Raw genomic sequence first — 23,128 nt, forward strand, 5'->3', positions numbered from 1 at the left:
CATCCCTGTGCAGACACCCAACTTTTCCTGTGTATTTTCACTCAGATGACAGGAACTTGCCTTGTTAGGGACCGTAAGTGATCATAAACCTTTTATTACTGCAATGTAGCACAACATTTGGAATCACTAATGCACTCTCCTGTGTATTGATCTTAAAGGTAAACAGAAGATACTTGCATCTAAACTGTTCTATATAGTTCCAACTTGTTTTTCTCTCTTGCCAGAAAACTGTATACTGGACAACTGCTATATTAATTCTTAAACCTGGTAAAGTCACTTAATTTTCATCATCCTGTCAGTTAATGGCTATTATTTTGGAAGATAAGTCAGGATCTTTCCAAATCCTTAATATGTATCTTGGGACTATTAGCAGTGCAATGATTAAGCAGTGGCTCTCAGCACAGCACACATTCTCTTGGGTAATGTTACCTTTTAAAAAGTGTTGTCCATTGGCTGTCTTGGTGAATGAAGTTCAGCATATCTTTGTGCAGCTTTTGGTGTCTTTTCTTTGTAGCTTTTCTATGCCCTACATATTATTTTAATTCTACAGAAAGTGTTATACTCATTCCTTTTCCCCACAGCATGCTGTGCCAGTCGTGACACCAGTAGATGAGGAGAGCTCAGATGGAGAGCCAGATCAGGAAGCTGTACAAAGGTATGTAACTGTAGTAGTGATATTTTTTGTTGTTGACCTCTTTCAATTTCCAGGCTATCCCCAGAAGAAGTCATGCATTTAGCATTCCCAGTATTTATTCGCACCTTTGTAATATCATCCAATTCTGCACCTGGCTTTGCTTTGGTCCATCTACTGCTGAAAATCTTAAAATTGTGCCTTTGTCATCTTCCAGGCTCAATTTTTAATGTTTTCCTGGCTGGCCTCTACCTTCCATAAACTTCAGCTCATTCAAGGCTCTGCTGCTGGAATCCAGCCTACACCAAGTCCCTGTTAACCATCTTGCGAACCTATTATTATTTTTATCCATATCTTTAAATCCCTTCATGGCCTTGTCCCTTCCCGTTTCTGTAACTTTTATGAATTCGCCTCACTTCAATTGATAACATTGCCTTCAAGCACCAAGGCTTCGTGCTCTGGATCTCCCACCCCTTAAGTTCCTGCCTCTTCACCTCCTTTTCCCTTAACTTTCCTTAAAGCTTACCTTTATAACAAGCTTTTGATCACATCTCTCAATCATTTCTTTGGCTTGATATTGGTATTTTGTTTCTGATTACCCTCTGTGAAGCACCTTGGGATCTTTCTCTTTGTTATAGATGCTATCTAAATACAAATTGTTGATATTTGAGAAATGGATAGATGAAGGGTGGGGGAATTGGGAATACTTGTGGCTGTCTACATTTAAATGCCAGGAAGAAACCCTTGTGCAAAAAAAAACAAAACTGAACATGTCAGAACACAAATCATGAAATGGGTTATTAAAAGAAAACCATGTTCCCAAGGGAGAAGTATCTGTACCTAAATTTGCACTTCACTAAAAGTCTTGCATTTAACATGCATGACACTTTGAATGTGCACAGCATCATAATCAACTGTCGTAATGTAAACAAATCACTGAAATAATTGTTGCTCGAATAAGCATTATGATTTGCTCAAATTTCTGTTTTGTCACTGTGTGGATAGAAAAGGTTATCACTACCAGTCGAAGTAGCAACCCACACATACCAATCATATTGATCGAATATTGTTTTATGTCACCAGTCTGGAACCAGCACAAAAGAAACAAATTAAATCACTTTTGTGCTATAAAATAATAATTGCACATTATGTGCTATAACACTGCTGTTGTTGTTAAACAGTATATTATTTATACCTTATTACCCTGAGCAATGGCACAGGAGATCTGTTAGTATGTATGGTCTGTTAAGGATCTATTTTATTAAAAATCTTAAACTATTATGCAGGTAAATAATTTTAATTTACACAGGTTGGTGGGAGGGTTGGGTGGTGGGAATGATATGGATCATATACTGATTGGCAGGATTTAAGCTCAGTTGTGCAACATAAGACTGCACCTAAGTCCCGTCATAGATAAAATCTTCCTGTTTAAAAAATCTATTTTGTTTTTGTTGGCCAAAACAAGTTTAGCCTTTTTTTGCTCCAGAAACACAGGCCAGGATCCCCCCACCCACCCCCCATTAGGGGGGAAGTTGAAGAGCGGGCATTCAGAGGTGCGCCTCCAATCAGCGTACCACCAGTTACTTAATTGGCCCGCCCAGCGTAATGTCCGCACGGAAGCGCTGTGCACTCCCTGTGTGGGTGGGGGAAAGCCCCTAAATCTGGGAATGCCTTCTTTCGCGCATGCGCACGAAAGAGCACACTCATCTCCCTGAGGCTAAGTGCTGCCTCAGGGAATTTGACTCTACTGTCAAAAATGGAAAACATAAGAAAAAAAAAAATTCCTGACATGAGTTGGGACCTGTCCATTATTTCTGAAAACACTTTAATTAAATTTTTTAAAACCTACATGAAACCTCATCCCGCACGTGGATGAGGTTTCATGCTTTGTCTATTGCCCGCCAAGGCTCCTGGCCTGCCCGCCAACCTTAAGGTTGGACGGGCAGGTCCATTAATTAGTTTAATGACTCTATCAATGGCCTCAGTTGGCCATTGACAGGTCGGCGGGTGCACAGCTGATTTTGTTGAGCCCCCGCCTACCTGAAAACTTAAATGGGGTGCAGTAACATTGGGAGTTCTGCCTGACATCATCCTGTGTCATTTTACGTGTCGGCGTGTGGGCCCCGCACCCCCCCCCCCACCTCGCCGACGGGAAAATCCTGGCCACAGTGTTACATTCAATTTGCTGTTGAGAGCAAAACAACTTGAGCAGGAGCAAAGATTATTTGATAATATTATGTGTAACTACCTTTGTTTTGAAACAAATCCTTGATCAGTGCTCATAAGACAATTGAGTTGGCACAGTATAAGGGTAAAAAACTACCTAGTTTCACCATTGACTATCACTAGATTGGGAGTACTTGGTGCTGTCGCTGCTTGATGAGGCAATCTGTTTATACCTTAATAGGCACAGAACCCTAGCTTAAAAGAATAAATATCATATTAGAAATAAATAGAATATAATCACTGAAAGCTTTAAAAAATAAACTTAATCCTTACTTTCTAATTATTAGATAGTAGTATTACGGTATCTATCTCACATAGATATATTTCAACTTAAATATACACTTGTGTTGCAGGTATCTGGCTAACAGGTCTAAACGCCATACCCTTGCAATGACCAACCCTACAGCTGAGGTTCCCCTAGATTTGCAGAGGCAGCTGGGACAGCAACAGGCAATCCGTTCACGGGCCTGGGTTCCTCACCCTGAGCAGCACGGCCGGTGAGTGGCTTTTGCACAGAAACCTCAGATGTTAGAGTTGAACTACTGCAGGTGTGTAGATTCCAGAGTAACCAATTTAGATGCTTTTAAAGATTTTTACAAAAATCATTAGGCACCATTAGAAATGGAAAGGAATTATCCTGTGCTGTTGTCCATGTGCCTTTCTGTTTTTCAATACTAACTCTAATCCTTGGCCTATCTTGGTGGCAAAGAAGGTAGATGTTGCATAGTTGCAGCTGTGGCAACAGTCCAAGTTTTCTGTTCTAGCTGGGAAGGAAGAGGGAGTAATTTATCAGATGCAAGATTGCTCTCACCCAACCCCTAACAACTAGTTACAGAGCAGTAGAGGACTGAGAGGTCCTTTAAGGTAGAAAACAGTTTGAAACTGGGGAAAAATAGGAGAACCCAAATAATTAGAGCAAATAAAAGACTGCTAAGTGACACTTAAACAATTCACATGCACCCCATCTTATGTGTTCACTAATTCTTATTATTTCTTACCCAGTGTTAGTACTCAAAGCATAAAGGGGGAGATCAGAAGAAATTAAGAATTGTAAAAATATGAAATGAATTATCACAAAAAAGAAAGACATGCATTTATATAGCATCTTTCATGACTTCAAAATGTCCCAAAGTGCTTCACAGCCAATGAAATACTTTTGAAGTGTAGTCACTGTTGTAATATAGAAAATGAGGCAACCAATTTGTGCCCAAGTTCTCATCAATAACAATGTGATAACAACCAGATAATCTGTTTTTTGTGATGTTGATGGAGGATTAAGTATTGACCAGAACACACAGAAACTTGATGCTCTTCTTCAAAATTATGTCATAGAGTCTTTTACATCTATTTGAAGGGGTAAATGGAGCCTCAGTTGGTAAATGGAGCCTCAGTTTATTATCTCCAACAGCATCTCCAACATTGCAGCACTCCTTCAACCTAGATTTTGTGCTAAAGTTCTAGATTGGGACTTGAATCCACGACCTCCTGACTTGGAGAGGCGAGTGCTACTAACTGAATCACGTCTGATAAATGACTATTGAACACAATTCAGTCCGAACATTTAAGAAAATGAAATAAACACTTGAACAAAAATAATGACGCTATGGGAAAAGAATGCAGAGATAGGATTATTGTGAAAGGAGCATCAGCACTAAGTGCTGCATGAGTCCTTTCTATTCTGAAATTCTGATGAAATTCATTAAAAAAATATGGTGAATGAAGTTTTAAATCCATAAATAATCCCATGTTAAATCACATTTTTAAAAATTGTTTTTGTGTTTTTTGTACTTAACAATAATTTGGAGGATTGTAATGGTAGTTGAGAAAGCAAGCAAATAAGGAGAGAATGCACCGGGAACGGCAAAGGAAACCTAACTTTGTGGGAAGGGGGAGGCCAGGATGACCAGCCATCTCTTATTTTATGGGATTGTCCTGTATTTGAGGGCACTGATCGCTGTGCCGGGACACTGTTTCTCCTGTAATTTGGCCCTTTAAATCTCGTGTATGCGCAGTACCCGCTTTCCTCGTGTGTGCGTGCGTAGTTAGTCCTGTAGTCCTTGTGGAGGCGTCGTAAGTATCCGATGACATTTATTATACCTACAGGCATAGTCTATTGCCAACGATTCGCAGAACTAAATGCTGAAAGATTGCATTCTCAAAAACTAGACCCCCCCATGGGGGAGGCAGTGGCGTACACTTGTAGATCAGACTAATAATCCAGGGGGGGACCCTTGGTTCAAATCCCAGCACGGCAGATGGTGGAATTTGAATTCAATAAATAAACTGGCATCAAAAGCCTAATAGTAACCATGAAACCATTGTCAATTATCAGAAAAACTCATCGTTTTGACGCTGCAGCTGGAGTCACTGTGGAGCATCCACAAGGGTGAGATAGCATGAACAGTGAGGTGGTCACACTGCAGATAAAGAGTTCCCAAGCAGAAATGGAACGGATGACCGCCAGACAGAGTAAAAGCATGAGGCAGTTAGTGCACGAGTCCCCTGGGTCCATCTCTCTCTCTCCAGCAGATTTTCCGTTTTGGATACTGCTGGGGAGATGGTTTTTCAGGGGAATGCAGCAAGAGCCAAGCCTGTGACACCACAAGTGGCTCAGCTGCACGAGGAGGGGGAAAAGAGTGGGAGAGCAATAGTGATAGGGGATTTTATTGTAAGGGGAACCGTTAGACTTTTCTCCGACCGCAGATGTGACACTAGGATGTTATGTTGCCTCCCTGGTGCCAGGATCAAGGATGTCACTGAGCAGCTGGAGGACATTCTGAAGTGGGAGGGTGGCCAGCCAGAGGTTCTGGTCCACATTAGTACTAACGAGATAAGTTAAAAGCGGGATGAGGTATTGAAAGCAGAATATAGGGAGTGAGGAAATAAATTAAAAAGCAGGACCTCAAAGGTAGTAATCTCAGGATTACTCCCAGTGCCACATGCTAGCAAGATCAGGAATAAGAAAATAGACCAAATGAATGCATGGCTGGAGAGTCGGTGTAGAAGGGAGGGATTTAGATTCCTGAGGCACTGGGACCAATTCTGGGGAAGATGGGACCTGTACAAGCTGGACAGGTTGCACCGCAGCAGGACTGGGACTAATATCTTCTCAATGGTGTTTGCTGTTACTGTGGGAGAGGGCTTAAACCACATTGGCAGAGGGATGAGCAGGGAGACACAAGAGAGGGAAACAAAGATAGGTGCGAAAGACAGAAAAGTAGAAAGCAAAAGTGGAAGGCAGAGGAAATAAGAGCAAGCAGCAAATAGGACCATAGTACAAAAAAAAGTGTAACAATGTTAAAAAGTCAAGTCTAAAGGCACTGTACCTGAATGCATAGAGCATTCTCAATAAGGTAGACGAATTAACAGTGTTTATAGATATAAACGTGTACAATATGATTACAATTACAGAGACATGACTGCAGGGTGACCAAGGTTGGGAACTGAATATCCAAGAGTACTCGATATTTAGGATGGACAGGCAACAAGGAAAAGGAGGTGGCATGGTGTTGTTAGTTAAGGATGAAATCAGTGCAATAGTGAGAGAGGATATTGGTTCATAAAATCTGTAGAATCAGTCTGGATGGAGCTAAGAAGCAACAAGGGGTGGAAAACGTTAGTGGGCGTTGTCTATAGGCCTTTAAACAATTGTGATAAAGTAGGGGACGGCATTAAACAGGAAATTAGAGATGCATGTAACAAGGTTGTAGTCCGGGGTGACCTTAATCTACATATAAACATATATATACATATTGCAAATCCAGTTAGCAATAATACAGTGGCAGATGAATTCCTGGAGTGTGTGTGAGATGGTTTTTTAGACAATTATGTTGAGGAACTGACTAGGAGACAGGCTATCCTAGATTTGGTATTTTGCAATGAGAAGGGGTTAATTAATAAACATGTTGTGCAGGGTCCTTTAGGGAACAGTGACCATAACATGACAGAATTCTTCATTAGGATGGAAAATGAAGCAGTCCGATCTGAAACTGGGGTCCTAAATCTTAACAAATAAAATGATGAAGGTATGAGGCGTGAGTTGCCTAAGATAGATTGGGGAACTTACTCAAAATGCATTATGGTGAATAGGCAATGGCTAATATTTAAAGAACTAATGTATGCATTGCAACAATTATACATTCCTTTCTGGTGCAAAAAACAGAAAACATGGCCCAACCATGGTTAACAAAAGAAATTAGGGATAGTATTAAATCCAAAGAGGAGTCAAATAAAGTTGCTAGAAAAAGTTAGCAAGCCTGAGGTTTGGGAGCAACTTAGAATTTAGCAAAGGAGGACCAAGAGATTGATTAAGACAGGAAAATTAGAGTGTGAGAGTAAACCTGCAAGAAACATAAAAGCGGACTATAAAAGCTTCTATAAGTATGTAAAAAGAAAAAAAGTTTAGTGAAATCAAATGTAAGTTCTTTACAGTCTGAAATAGGAGAATTTATAATTGAGAACAAGGAAATGGCAGAGCAATTAAACAACAACTTTACTTCCATTTTCACAGTGGAAGACACAAATAACTTACCAGAAATACTAGGGAACCAAGGGTCTAGTGAGGAGGAGGAATTGAAGGAAATTAGTATTATTAAAACAATAGTACTGGAGAAATGAATGGGACTGAAAGCCAATAAATCACCAGGGTCCGATAATCTATGTCGCAGGGTACTAAAGGAGGGGGTCATGGAAATATAGGATGTGTTGGCTGTCCTATTCAAAAATCCTGTAGATTCTGGAATAGTCCCGGCAGATTGAAGGGTGGCAAATGTAACCCCACTGTTTAAAAAAAGAGCGAGGGAGAAAACTGAATTACAGACTGGTTGGCCTAACATCAGTAGTAGGGAAAATGCTAGAGTCTGTTATAAAGGATGTGATAACAGGACACTTCGAAAATATCAATAGAATTGGACAAAGTCAACATGGATTTGTGAAAGGGAAATCATGTTTGACAAACCTACTCGAGTTTATTATCTATCAGAATAGATAAGGGAGAACCAGTGGATGTGGGGTATTTGGATTTTCAGAAAGGTTTTGATAAAGCCCCACATAAGAGGTTAATGTGCAAAATTAAAGCACATGGGATTGGGGGTAATGTATTAGCATGGATTGAGAATTGGTTAGCAGATAAGAAACAGAATAGGAATAAATGAGTCTTTTTTGGAGTGGCAGGCGGTGACTAGTTGGGGACTGAAGGGATCAGTGCTTAGGCCCCAGCTATTCACAATATATAGCAATTATTTGGATGAGAGAACCAAATGTAATATTTCCAAGTTTGCTGACAACATGAAACTTGGTGGGAATGTGACCAATGATAAATGTGAAGTTATCCAATTTAGTAGGAAAATCAGAATGTCACAGTATTATTTAAATGGTGATAGGTTGGGAAATGTTGTTGTACAACCTGGGTGCCCTTGTACACCAGTCGTTGAAAGCAAGAATGCAGGTGTTGCAAACGGTTAAGAAGGCAAATGGTATGTTGGCCTTCATTGCGAGAGGACTTGAGTACAGGAGCAAGGATGTCTTACTGCAGCTGTACAGGGCCATGGTGAGACCTTGCTGTTAATTCACCAGCCAACATTAGATCGTGTTCACAGCGCGATCTCGAACGGATGCAGGTTTTACACCCACTTCCAGCCACACCGACTTCGGGCACACCCCAAGGGTAAAATTCAGGCCCTGGAGCTGAGATGACTGACCTCCAACCACCACAACCATCTTCCTTTGTGCTAGGTATGACTCCAACCAGTGGAGAGCTTTCCTCCTGATTCGCATTGACTGCAGTTTTACTAGCGTTCCTTTATGCCACACTTGGTCAAATGCAGCCTTGTTGTCAGGGCAGTCACTGTCACCTCACCTCGGGAGTTCAGATCTTTTGTCCGTGTTTGAACTGAGGCTGTAATGAGGTCAGGAGCTGAGTGGCCTAGCGGAACTCAGACTGGGCATCAGTGAGCAGGTTATTTCTAAGCAAGTTCCACTTGATAGCACTGTTGATGATCCCTTCCATTACTTCACAGATGATCGAGAGTAGACTGATGGGGCAGTAATTGGCCGGGTTGGATTTGTCCAGGGCATACCTGGGCAATTTTTCACATAGCTGGGTAGGTACCAGTGCTGTAGCTGTACTGGAACAGCTTGGTTAGGCGCGCGGCAAGTTCTGCAGCACAAGTCTACATTACCATTGCCAGAATATTGTCAGGGCCCATAGCCTTTGCATTATCCAGCACCTTCAGCCGTTTCTTGATATCACGTGGAGTGAATCGAATTGATTGAAGACAGGTATTTGTGGTGCTGGGGACTCAAGGAGGAGGCCGAGATGGATGATCCACTTGGCACTTCTGGCTGAAGGTTGTAGTAAATTCCTCAGCCTTATCTTTTGCACTGATGTGTTGGGCTCCCCCATCATTGAAGTTAGAGATATTTGTGGAGCCTCCTCTTCCAGTTATTTAATTGTCCACCACCATTCACGCCTGGAAGTGGCAGGACTGCAGAGCTTAGATCTGATCTGTTGGTTTTGGGATCGCTTAGCTCTGTCTATCACTTGCTACTTGTGCTGTTAGGGACACATGTAGTCCTGTGTTATAGCTTCACCATGTTGACACCTCATTCTAAGGTATACCTGGTGCTGCTCCTCCATGCCCTTGTGAATGGTGGTGGACAATTAAACAGGAGGAGACTCCACAAATATCCCCATCTTCAATGATGGGGGAGCCCAACACATCAGCGTAGAAGATAAGGCTGAAGGCCTTTGCATTTGCAACAATCTTTAGCCAGAAGAGCTTCCTCCAGAGGTCTCTAGCATCACAGATGCCACTCTTAGCCAATTCGATTCACTCCACATGAGATCAAGAAATGGCTGAACGTACTGGACCCTGTAAAGGCTGGACCCTGATTAATTTCTTTTGTTAACCATGGTCGGGCCATGTTTCCTTTCCAGAAAGGAATGTATAATTGTTGCAATGCATACATTAGTTCTTTAAATATTAGCCATTGCCTATTCACCATAATGCATTTTGAGGAAGTTCCCCAATCTATCTTAGGCAACTCACGCCTCATACCTTCATAGTTTTCTTTGTTAAGATTTAGGACCCCAGTTTCAGATCGGACTGCTTCATTTTCCATCCTAATGAAGAATTCTATCATGTTATGGTCACTGTTCCCTAAAGGACCCTGCACAACAAGTTTATTAATTAACCCCTTCTCATTGCAAGATACCAAATCTAGAATAGCCTGTCTCCCAGTCAGTTCCTCAACATACTTGTCTAAAAAAAACCACCTCGCACACACTCCAGGAATTCCGGCAGTAGTACTAAAGACCTGTGCTCCAGAACTTGCCGGGCTCCTAGCCAAGCTGTTCCAGTACAGCTACAACATTGGCAACTACCTGTCAATGTGGAAAGTTGCTCAGGTATGTCCTGTACACAAAAAGCAGGACAAATCCAACCCAGCCAATTACTGCCCCATCACTCTACTCTTGATCATCAGTAAAATGATGGAAAGGGTCATTAACAGTGCCTTCAAACAGCACTTGCTCAACAAAATCCTGGTCAGTGGAGCTCTGTTTGAGTTCTGCCAATGCCATTCAGCTCCTGACCTCATTACAGCCTTGGTTCACGCATGGACGAAAGGGCTGAATCCCAGAGGTGAGGTGAGACTGACTGCCCTTGACATCAATGCAGCATTTGACTGAATGTGGCATCAAGGAGCCCTAATAATACTGGAGTTAATGGGAATCAGGAGGAAAACTCTCCCCTGGTTGGAGTCATACCTGGCACAAAGGAAGATGGTTGTTGTAGGTCAATCATCTCAACTCCAGGACATTAGTGCAAGAGTTCCTCAGGGTAGTATCCTCAGCCCAACCATCTTCAGCTGCTTCATCAATGACCTTCCTTCCATCATAAGGTCAGAAATGGGGATGTTTGCTGCTGATTGCATGAAGTTCATCATCCATGACTGCTCAGATACTGAAGCAGTCCGTGTCCAAATGCAGCAAGACCTAGAAAATATCTAGGCTTGTGCTGACAAGTTGCAAGTAACACTCACGCCACACAAGTGCCAGAGAATGACCATTTCCAACAAGAGAGAATCAAACCATTGCCCCTTGACATTCAATGGCATTACCATTGCTGAATCCCCGACTATCAACATTCAGAGGGTTAACATTGACCAGAAACTGAACTGGACCAGCCATATAAATACTGTTGCTACAAGAACAGAGCAGTGGCTAGGAATCCTGTGGCGCATACTTCACCTCCTGACTCCCCAAAGCCTGTCCACCATCTACAAGGCACAAGTCAGGAGTGTGATGTAATTCTCTCCACTTGCCTGGATGAGTGCAGCTTCAAAACCAATGAGGAAACTTGACTCCATCTAGGACAAAGCAGCCCACTTGATTGGCACCCCATCCACAAACGTTCACTCCCTCCACCACCGACGCATAGATGCACTGCAGAAACTCACCAAGGCTCCTTAGACAGCACCTTTCAAACCCACAACCGCTACCATCTAGAAGGACAAGGAGAGCAGACACTTGGAAGTTCCCCTCTAAACTGCTCACCTTTGTTGTTTCTTCACTGTCGCTGGGTCAAAACCTTCCTCCTCCCTAACAGCAGTGTGGGTGTACCTACACTACATGGACTGCAGCGGTTCAAGAAGGCAGCTCACCACCAGTACCTGAAGGGCAATGAGGGATGGACAATAACTGCTGGCCCAGCCAGCGATACACACAACCCATGAATGAATTAAAAAAAATGAACTGCAGGGTTGCTGCCATGTTAGAATTCTGACACATGGAGATGAGATATCAACAAAGAAATTGTTATTAGCAGCAAACTGCTGACTAAATAAAAAGCAGCCTCTGTGTTAGAACTTGGAATTCTACTTGCTGTTTTAACAAAACGTTGAAAACAGTCCAGGCGCTTAGTTATTTGAACCATTACCCTAAAACACAATAATCTATATTTTGTTTGCTGTAAAATCCTGAACCCTTAATTCAGTTAGGAAACTTTTTATTCATTTTGGCTAGATTTGGTCACTTTTTTTTACAACTTTGCATATATTCTATGTCATTTGTTTTAAAATTAAGTAGTTCCGTTATGTTCACATTACTGTAAAGGTATTGAATTACCAAGTGATTATGTTCAATTTCTCTTGAAATAATGTTAATATTTAACCATATGTTCTTTGAGAACTAAGTAACAGGCCATAAATCTCAAAGAAAAGAATAACGCATTGAGAGCCATGAGTTTTACAATAAGACCCATAACCCTCAGGTGCTACCTGTGTAAGTATGTTACACACAAATGAAGGACATTCCTTGGTGAAAGATTACTTTTTTGAACATTAATATTTAAATCTCTGCCAAATTAACCAGATAATGAGAATTCATATCTGTATTATAGTCATTTGGTTTAGCACTGGCTAGTTAAATTATGTTCAGCTCCGTAAAATGAACTCTTAGCCATGATATTCCCTAGAGGAACCAAAAGATAAACAATGTTTAGTTTAACATTGAATCCAATATTTTTATGAGTAAAACTAGCTCCTTAACATAAAGTAGCTTGAGCTGATATTTTTTTTAAAATACTCTCCCATTTTATTAAATGCTTGACATTACAGAGTACATGGACCTTAACCTTGCTTTATGGGTGAGAGGAGGATTCTGTAAAGGATTATGTTGCAGAAGAATGCTTGTTCTACTTTCTTTTAATTATATGATATTTTGTGCAATCCTGTTAGTGCTTTAACAATTTCAAAAGTAATGCCACATTAAAGGAACCAACATAACAATGTAATATTTGTGGACAGAACTCCCATTCATACTATCAGAGTGCCATCATAGTATATGTACCCAAGACTGCTTATAACTTGCAATTTCAAAACATAAAATAGAGAACAAGTAATCCATGACACCAAGGAAGGTGCTAACTATTCAGCACAGGAAGAAAAAGCTTAGACTTAAATGGTGCCTTCCACATCATCAGGACATCCCAAAGCACTTCACAGCCAATTAAGTACATTTTAAGTGTCGTCACTATTGCAAATGCAGCAGACAATTCCTGCACAGTAAAGTTCCACAACAGCAGTAAGATTAATAACCAGATAATTTATATTTAGTTATGTTGCTTGAGGGATAATTGCTGACTAGCAGAACTCCCCTGCTCAATAGCAAATAGCACTACAGGGTATTTCACGTCTACTGAAGAGTGCAGATGGAACCTTAGTGAGAGAGATAGAAAAGTAAAAGAGCACTTAGGCCAAGAGCATTTAAGTTCACCTTAAGCATTAAGACAAGGAAAACTAAGTAAGGAAATGACAAAAAGAAATGAAAGCCTAGGGTAATTTTCTTTTCAAAATACTTCACTCTTCTTTGAAACAGATGTATATCTGTTACCTGAAATATTTTTTTAAAACGCTTATTAAAGCTGAGTCCCAGCTTTACCTTCTTAGCTGTTCTTATAATGTTTGCTAGGGGACTGCAAGAGCTTTTCTTTCGACCAATGGGAGCTTGGCATTCACTGCTGCCGGGGACCTGATCCGCAGAATTGGTTTGTAAGAAAGAATGGAAAGTACACATATGGAGATCGATGAATCATGAACATCGATCTGTCAAATAACCAGTGCAGCAGCTAACCCTGCTTAGAATGTTTGGCACTTTGCACAACTGTTTGAGATTTGGCAATTGATGCACATCTCACAGCATCAGGTGAACAGCAGACCATAAGCCTTTATATCTTCAAAATTTAATGTCACTACTGACTTAGAATCACCATGAGGCCATAGAAAATAGCGAGTAGATACAGCTTGCTGTAGCTTCCTTAATAGCTGTGCAGCCAAGGGTATTGCAATGAATGAAGCAGTATCATAAGTAATTTTGCACTCTGATTCTAAGTACTACTGTTGCAATATTTATGCCTATAGGAAAAACTGAATCAGACTTTTCATTAGTCTTCAAATAATTGCACTCAAATAATTTTAGGTAGATTAGCATAAAATGGTGAGTTGCTGAATACCACAGGTTATGTAACAGCACATACCATATTTTACTTCCGTTTTTTCCCTGGATCTTTGTGTATTTCAAAAACAATTCTCTTAATTTTACACCATTTCATTAGGTCAGCATCTTGCTCTAATGTTCAAATCCCAATGTACTATTCCATTGATATACATTGGCTGAATTTAATGCCCCTCCCCACCCCCAGAGGTGAATTCGGAGGCGGGTGTGAGTTGGAGATTGTACCGTCTTCTGCCTCTCTCTGATTAAGTCTGGGCGAGAAGGCTTTCTGGCGTGGAGACTAATTGAGACCCTTAAGTGGCCACTTAAGGGCAGTTAAGGATCTCATTCAGCCAGTGGAGGGCAGGGGACTTGCCATCTGGGGAGGCTGCCCATCAAATCCTGTAGGGTTTGTCTGTAGCCTTCTATGGAAGGTCCCTTGTACTTAGGCACTCTTTGCCCAATCAAGGGATCCAGCACTGGAAAGAGGGGGTCCCTGCAGGAAACCACCCTTGCCCTTGCTGTTGAACTCACCACCCCCCCCCGACCCCCTAGTGGCCAGCATCCTCTTCCTTGGAACCCCATCTTACCTGACTCTGGAAGATCCATCGCCGATCCTCTGCATAGGCCCCATGCAATGTTGGTAATTGGCTACCGCTCCCGGTGGTGCTGCCGGTACTGGAAGGCTGGCAGCTCTCAGGTGGTTGGGGGTTGCAGTGGTGCGGACAGGATTGCTGCCCTTCTGACCAGCATTGAACTCTCTAAGTTTTATGACTGGTGCATCATGACTCATTTTCACTTTGTCTTGCTTTTCTCTTGTTTTGCCTTCTTCTATTTTGATATCAGGCTTAAGCAAAATAAACCTTGTCCTAGGTAAGTGTTTACACTAACTGTAAGGTGAGCAATCTGTTGTAAATTGTGCTATTCTGTAAGAGAATAGAAAATTTTCTAGCCTCTGTCGAAGAGAAACATGGAAGTTACTGCCTTTTCATGATCTATACACTTCTTACTGCAGCATCATTAGATGCTGGATGATATGGTGACGTTAGAGTATGTCGGACTCCGTTCTTATTCAGAAATAATTCAAACTCTTCTGGTATAAATTGTGGACCATTATCTGATGCCAACACCTCTGGCAATCCATAAATTGCAAACAAACTTTTCAAACATCAATAGTTTTGGCACTTGTGGTATTGAGCATAGACTCTTACATTTATCCACTAGCTATAGCTATAACCAAAACAAGGTAACTCTTTTCCTTCCACTTCAAAGAAATCACAATGTACTCATTCCCACAGTTTTTTTGTTTTTGACCATGTTCTTTCTAATCTTGCCAGCTCTTCACTTACTGCTTCTAACTGTGCATAAGGCACTGGCCTAGCCTTGCAAAATGTTGGCTGTATATTATCCTTTATTTTGACTTCAGCCTTGTGATGCCAAATTTTATCATGTGGTCCTCCTTGCTTAAAGACCACTCTGTGCTCTCTTAGTACTTTCTCAATGTCAAATGTACGCTTACTCATTCCTGCTGTAAATAACTCGGCCCAGTTTAACCTTATTTTATAAGCCAATTTCTTAGCATCAGGGAGACTTTGTTCCCTCCTACTATTACCAATGGCAAGTAATACGATGCATCATCATATTTCATTCTAACACTAACTTGACCTAGCACTGGAATACTGTTATTGGAATAACTAGCCAGTTTCACACCAGTTTTGTGTGAGGGAATGTAACTCAGGGATTTCTTGTCCTCGCCTTCTGAGATAACAGACAAGGCTGCAGCTGTATTATCATTGGAAGTAAGTTGTGAATCTCCTACTTTCATTTTTAGTGTGGGTGCTGGAATTCAGCCCTATTACTCTCATCTTCCATCTGTAGTTTTTCTTGCTCTCTGACTGAGTACAACTCTTAATCGTCCTGCTTGATAACATCAATTTCTGTGCCATAACTGTCATGCGCGCATGCTATGATTTCAGATTCCTGAAGAACCTTTAGATCTACCACTACCTTGACCTGGTGCTCTACGACCCAGAGCTTTACCGCAATCTGAAGCGTTAATATTTCCTTTACTGCTGCATGCTGTCTGGATATGACTGACTTTCCAACAAGCATAGCACTTTGACTGGGAATGGAGGCATTTATGGTTGGCGACTACCTTGGCAACAGTAAAATCTAAATTTCTGACTCTGAGACTGTGACATTAGCTGCTGTGGCTTGGATCCCCACTGAAATCCAGTGGACCTCCCCTGCCAGCTCAGGAAAAGAACTTAATTGCAATTTACAACTATCTCTTTCTGCCATTTCCACATCTATAGTCTCATTGCAGGCCTCCTTCCATGTTCTTTATTGCCTTTACTCAAAAGCTTGACCTGTATTATTGTTCTTTAGACCTCCTACAAACGTGTTTCCAAGATCGATTTCTAAGTTCGCGCCATATCCATGGTGATGAGAGAGTTTGTTTAATTCGAGAATGTAACCTGCAACCGTCTCACTTGGCAACTGTGTCCTTTCATGGAATGCAGCTCTCAGCGCACTTGCGCCATAATATCCATTAATTTTGGTATAGTCCATAGCATTGGGGTCTCCTGGACAACATTTTATACACCACCTCAAAAGCATCTGGCCCCGTCATGGTGAGGAAAGCATTTACTTTATCCTCATCTTCTATTGTTTAGAGCCAAATGTGTAACCTCCGTTCGTAATTATGCCAGTCCTCTTTTTTGAGGTTGAATTCCCTCATTGTCCCAAAAATGCCTTCGGTATCATTTTTTCAATTACTTACTGTGCTGACTCACTATACCTGAACAAGAAGTACACATGCTGCAATCTTTTCAATTGCTCAAACTTCCTCAAAATCAACTTTAGGAGTTCCAAGAATGCATCACAATGTTCTGTCCTTAATTTCTCGATTGAAATATAAAAGAAAATTCCACTCCAGCTTCATCGCCATCCTACTGTTGTGTATTGCACTAAGACTAACACATGCTCAACTGTAGGCAGCTATTATTGAACTAACTTTATTTATGCCTCCCCAACAGAGAGGGCAACAGAACAAGCAGTATTTCAAAACGCTCAGCTATTACAAGACATTTCAATGACTTTCTTTCCTCTTTCATAGTTGCTAACTCAAGCAGACGTACGTTCTCAAAAAGAACCCTCTGGTACCTTGCCCAAGTGGTAATTATTCTTTTTCAGCCCTACTATGAAAGCCAACCAGCAGGAGGGAATCAGACCCGTTCCTTAACATACATTGAAGCATACATATACTTCCAACATAGGCCATTTTGGTCCCTCCTACCATAGCCCCAGCTTAGATACATTGGCTGTGATATTAACTCCCAACAATGGGTGGGAGGAGTGCAGGTTAAGATTTGAAAGTGAAAAATATGTCTTCAACTTGCTGTGTACATGCCAGTTGCCATTTTTACACCTGGAGATTTCATCGCCTGCTGGCTTAAAAAAGTAAGTGCATTTTACAGTGTTAGGCTGGCTTCTCAAGGAAGCCGTCAGCTTCCCTTATGATAATTGGTGCCATTCTTTCCCACTTCCTGCAATCCATCCCCTCCCCAACCCCACAAGCCTTGGTGTCCTTCTTTCTCCCTCCCAGCCATGATGGCCCCTCTTGCACCCACCTTGTCGGAATCTTTCTCCTCTTCCTTCCTACGATGACCTGCCCCACCCCACAAGTCCCAACATCTCAACCCTTTCCCTTCCTTTTCCTGGTTGCCAGGGACTATCCCTAAGGCTGCCAGGCAAGAAACAGAAGAAATGAATTCTAATGAGCCCTGCCTTGAAAGTCAGTAGAGTGTTTGGGTCCCCGGCCTTGCCAGGTTTTGCCTGCATGCCCAACCTGGTATGTTTAAGTCCCGTTGGGGTGATGCTGCTTTTAAAGCAATTTTGTTGCTATCAAGTGAACACATGCAAATTAAACTGTCCTATGTCTATAGCTAGTTCATGGTGAGGTTGGGAATTAAACCAGAACTCTGTAGGAAGGAAAATAAAGAAAAGCATGATATTTTTCAATCCTTTTAGTGTGGTATGATATTTATGGCTTGTTTTGGGTGTTTTTATGCAGAATACTTTTTAATTCAGGAAGTTTGCTTGAAAGAGTTATCAAGCTTAAAAAATACAGTACCAGATCTTTATAGAATCACAGCACAGAAGGAAGCCATTCAGCCTGTCGTGTCTTCTGGCTTTCTGCAAGAGCAACTCAGTTATCTCAAACCGTGCTTTCCTCATGGCCTTACAGATGTTTTCTCTTAAGATGCTTATCCAATTCCCTTTTGAGAGCCCCGCTTATACCTGCCTGCACCACACTCTCAGGTAGTGCATTCTAGATACAAACTACTTACTGCACTATAAAGTTTTTCCTTATGTTGGCATTGGTTCCTTTTGAATCACCTTAAATCAGTGCCCCTCTGGTCTTGAAGCTTCTGCCAATGGAAGCAGCTTCTAACTACTCCGTCACAACCACTTTCTCTCTATCTTCTCCATCTAGACCCCTCATGATTTTGAACACCTCAATCAAATCTCCTCTCAATTTTCTCTCCTCTAAGAACAAACCTAGCCTCTCCAAACTATCCATATAGCTGAAGTCTCATTCCTAGTAACATTTGTGTAAATCTTGTCTGCACCCTCTCTAAAGCTTTCACATTTTTCCTAAAGTGTGGTTCCCCCAGAATTAGGCACACTATTCCAGTTGAGGCTGAGCCAGAATTTTATAAATAAGTTTACTTCATTTAAGAATTTACATGATCTTTCTGCAACATAGCTGTTTCTATCCATTTATGAGCTGGTTAATGCAAATTCAGACAGAGGAAAGTAAATAGAGAAACTGTGAATAATTTACAGGAGTTATGTACGTGGGATGTAGAAAGAATCTCTTTAGGATCTGAGAGATCTTATCATGTCTGAGCACACAGCTGCAAAATGAAGTAAGATTAGGTCAGAATCTGAGATTAAAGTGGTGTAATGGAGTCTGATTTTTGCAGCTTCATGGAACCCATTTTAAAAAAAATGCTTTATTTCAGTGTTTGCTACAAAGACCCCAACACCCTGCACCTCCCAACAGAAAGATTCTCTCCAGTTCGCCGTTTCTCAGATGGAGCTGCTAGTATACAGGCATTCAAAGCCCATTTGGAGAAAATGGAGAAAAGCACAACCACCAACAGTAGTATAAAACAACTACAGCAGGTAAGCAGTATTTCACAGCATTGATTAGGAAATGTCAGGCATCCAAGCTTAAAGGACAGAGTGAAAATTTATCTAACTTCGTGAAGTGTGATTTGATTGTCCAATAACAGAAATGGCAAATCGTAAGAGAAGTATATGAATAATGCCTACCCAGACAGACAGCATTTCCCCACTGTTTTATCCATTGCCATCCAGACCGAAGGAGTGACTAGAGAAACAAAGTTAACATTTTGAGTCCAATGTGAGTCTATATGTTAATGACTTGGATGAGGGAAATGAATGTATTATCGCCAAGTTTTGCAGATGACACAAAAATAGATGGGAAAACAAGTGGTGAGGATGACACAAAGAGCCTACAGAGGGATATAGACAGGTTAAGTGAGTGAGCAGAAACTTGGCAGACGGAATATAATGTGGGAAAATGTGAGGTTATGCACTTTGACTGGAAGAATAGAAGAGCTGACTATTATTTAAATGGAGAAAGACTCCGGAAAGCTGCAGCACAGAGGGATTTGAATGCATGAATCCCAAAAAGCTAGCATACAAATTCAACAGGTAATAGGGAAGGCAAATGGAATGTTGGCTTTTACTTCAAAGGTAATGGAGTATAAAAATAGGGAAATCTTGCTAAAACTATACAAGGCACTTTTAGTTAGACCACACCTAGAATACTGTGAACAGTTTTGGTCCCCTTGTCTAAGGAAAGATGCACTGGCATTGGAGGCAGTCCAAAGAAGGTTCACTAGGCTGATCCTGGGAATGGAGAGATTTTCTTCTGAGAAGAGGTTGAGTAGGTTGGGCCTGTATTCATTGGAATATAGAAGAATGAGAGGTGACTTTATTGAAACGTATAAGATTCTTAAGGGGCTTGACAGGGTAGATGCTGAGAGATTGTTTTCCCTCCTGGGAGAGCCTAGGACCAGAGGGCATAATCTCAGTGTAAGGGCTTGCCCATTTAAGACAGAGGTGAGGAGGAATTTCTTCTCTCAGAAGGTAGTGAATCTGTGGAATTCTTTACCACAGAGGGCTGTAAAGGCTGGGTCGCTAAATATATTCAAGGCTGAGATAGACAGATTTTTATTTAGTAAGGGAATCAAAGGTTATGGGGAAAAGGCAGGAGAGTGGAGTTGAGGATTATCAGTTCATTCATGATCTCATTGAATGGCAGAGCAGACTCGATGGGCTGAAAGGCCTACTCTGCTCCTACTTCTTATGGTATTATAGTCATATTGGACTCGAAACGTTAACTCTGTTTCTTGCTCCACAGATGCTGCCAAGCCTGCTGAGTTTTTCCAGCATTTTGTGTTTTTATTTCAGATCTCTAACATCCACATTATTTTGCTTTTAATATTATGAAGGAGTGATAACTTGCAAAAAGTTGATGTGAGACAAAATTATCATTTCAGGAGAAGAATTCCAGCTCCTAGAAATACCTCCTTAATATTTTGCCAAACAAAAAGGCAAAGCCCAAAACAAGATTCTTCAGTTTGGAGTACCAATGATGGGAAAGATTCCTCACCTTACATATTCTTGCCATTTAGCTTGATTCTTTGTCGTCTTCCGTAATTGAGACTTTGTTAGGAAACAGCCTTTGTTTGGATCTGAAGCCTATCATCAACAAGAGTAATTACTGTCTCAGTCTGAATGGCATTAAACAGTAGGGGGCAGTTATCTGTCTGGATAGGAATTATTCATGCAGCACTCGTAAGATTTGCCATCTTTTTTGAACTATAAAGTGCAGACTAGGCAGTGTGAGGTTCTTGGCATCCATTCACTGTTTGTTATATGATGTATTGAAGCTGGACAAAAAAGGAACAATTTTAACCAATATTTGCAGGTAACCTGCATGATTACCTGATAATACTTAATAAAGTCGAAATTACCTATGGAGTGAAACTTATTATGAATAGTGAAAATCCTTAGTACAGTTGGAAAATGGTAGTAAGTTAGCATGATGTTTGCACCTTTCACTGAAAGTAAATATTTGTCATCAGTGCTTTCTGATGCATGTTTTAACTGATAATTAGTGACTTACAAAAAAGATCAAGAATGCCCACTGGTTGCCTTGCCTCTTAAACAGTGTTTTCAGATTTTGGACCTGTTGGATAATGACTCTTATTGTGGTTCTTAGTGCTGGATCCAGTGTTTCAGAAACACTAATTACAGGTGTGTTCTCCAAATAACTAGTGTTAAGCCCAATTTTTTGCGTTTAGGAATGTGAACATTTGCAAAAGATGTATGGAAATGCTATGGACGAAAAAATATTTGAGAAGACACAGCAACAACACATACTTTACCAACAAGAGCAACAAATCCTACACCAACAGATTCAGGTAATGTAGTAATTTACAATGGTATACCAGTTGTGTCATGAGTGCATGTGCTATTTTGGCTAGTTTGATAATGACCCCAGCACTCTCCACTTCCAAAAATAAAGCCAACCTGGAAGACACACTTTCCTTTCCCAATCAAAAGCAGTCTGCAGTTTCTGCTGATCTTGCTTGCTTTATTGAAATGGCGAATCAGTCTCATCAAGGAGCAAGACAGTACTTTTCATCAGATATCAAAAGTATTCATAATAAAAAATATCCATAATAAACATAGCTCAGAAGTAATACCATGTAATATAAATTGGTAGAAAACCCCCTGGAGACACAAAGGGCCAGAGAGGCCTACCAGTGCTTCTAGGGGTATTTTCACCCTCATTTAATATTCTTTAAATTGTGGTTTAAGTGGTACATGAACCTTTTACAACATAATGTTGACTGCTGATAATTCAAGTCTTTTTTTGAGCTGAAGTATTTGAATTATTTAACAATTTAAATTAAGCAATATAAATATCACAGCAAAGTGGAAATTTAATGCTAGAAAATCGAATTATCAAATAATTTGAATTGACTTTGAATTTAGTAAAGTAGATGGTGCGTGATATACATTTCAAAACTTTTGAAGTTACAGCATGTTAAAGGCTGATTTGCGAAATTAAGATGATGAGCACTACAAGGAAGTCTTCATTGGGTTTGAAGAAAGAAAAAAGTGTTCCACCCTCATCAAGTGGCTTTTGCGACCAAACAGGAGAAACCAACATAATACAGCAGGACCTATGAAATTTTAGAGTATAATTTTATTTCACAATGAATGTTAAGTAAAAGAAAAAATAATGATCATTAAAGCCATGACAGTAAATCAATATGTTTGACTTGGTTTAATCTTGCTGTCAAATGTACTGCACAGTAATGTATTTTTGTCAAATATGACCATCTATTTCTCTGGCCTGTAGGAATGTATTCGACCAGCTCAACCTTCACCTCCATTGTCAACAGCTTCCTTGGTACAGCATATGGAAAACCAACCAGCGTTCATCACTCATCAGCTGCAAAGGTGAGTGATCGGCAACTATAACATAATGTGTGCTATTTGTGGGATGAGCTTGCGATAAGCAGATTTGACATTTAAATATTATAATGAGGTTGTTTGCCTTAATTTTAACTACAGGCAGCTGGATTTTCCCAGCCCCAGGAAACTCAGCAGCTTAAAGGAGACGAGAGGGGCTGAATCCATGAGTTAAGTGCACTTATGGCATTGATTGTGGGTCAGGAGGAGCAGGAGTGTTTCTTCCAGGCCCAACAATCTAGTCCAGTAAACCTCCCCAACATCTCTCTGTTGACCTCCCCCACCTCATTTCCCCCTCCCCCCCGCCAAAAGCACTTTGAGACCCTCTTCCATGTCCAGGACATCACCCCCACCTCTGGACCTCCACAGGCATGGGGTTGAAGATCCAACGAAGAGGAGCCCGGACTGCCATGGAACCGCTCCTTCCAAACCCGACCTCCCCCTCCCAACAATCAGAACACCTCCATGATCTCTCTTCCCCAAAACACCTGCCTGCTCTTGTAAGCTTTGACCTTTTAAAGCATGCTGAGCGCTTTCATTGTATTTAATTTGGAATAAATCAGTATTTGTAGAACTCATCACCTGAAATATTTGTGAAATTACAATGCGAACATTCTAATGTTATATTTGTAAGCGCATCTCCCACCATAACTGACACAGCTTGTCAGACAACACATCCAAGACCTATTATG

At 41.0% G+C, this 23,128-nt stretch overlaps 1 protein-coding gene across 3 annotated transcripts in view; it reads left to right on the forward strand.

Moving 5' to 3' along the window:
* Nucleotides 1–23,128, forward strand: part of sik3 (SIK family kinase 3) — a 313,609-nt gene that overhangs the window by 260,749 nt on the left and 29,732 nt on the right. For 2 of the 3 annotated variants that reach the window (XM_041174165.1, XM_041174166.1), the window contains 5 exons: nt 582–655; nt 3,211–3,354; nt 18,881–19,043; nt 21,257–21,376; nt 22,324–22,424. In XM_041174165.1, the coding sequence (XP_041030099.1) occupies nt 582–655; nt 3,211–3,354; nt 18,881–19,043; nt 21,257–21,376; nt 22,324–22,424 (602 nt within the window). The remainder of the gene's footprint in view (nt 1–581; nt 656–3,210; nt 3,355–18,880; nt 19,044–21,256; nt 21,377–22,323; nt 22,425–23,128) is intronic. The other variant, XM_041174167.1, reaches the window with a different exon arrangement.

This window comes from Carcharodon carcharias, chromosome 25, assembly GCF_017639515.1.
Source record: "Carcharodon carcharias isolate sCarCar2 chromosome 25, sCarCar2.pri, whole genome shotgun sequence".
Taxonomy (NCBI): Eukaryota; Metazoa; Chordata; class Chondrichthyes; order Lamniformes; family Lamnidae; genus Carcharodon; species Carcharodon carcharias.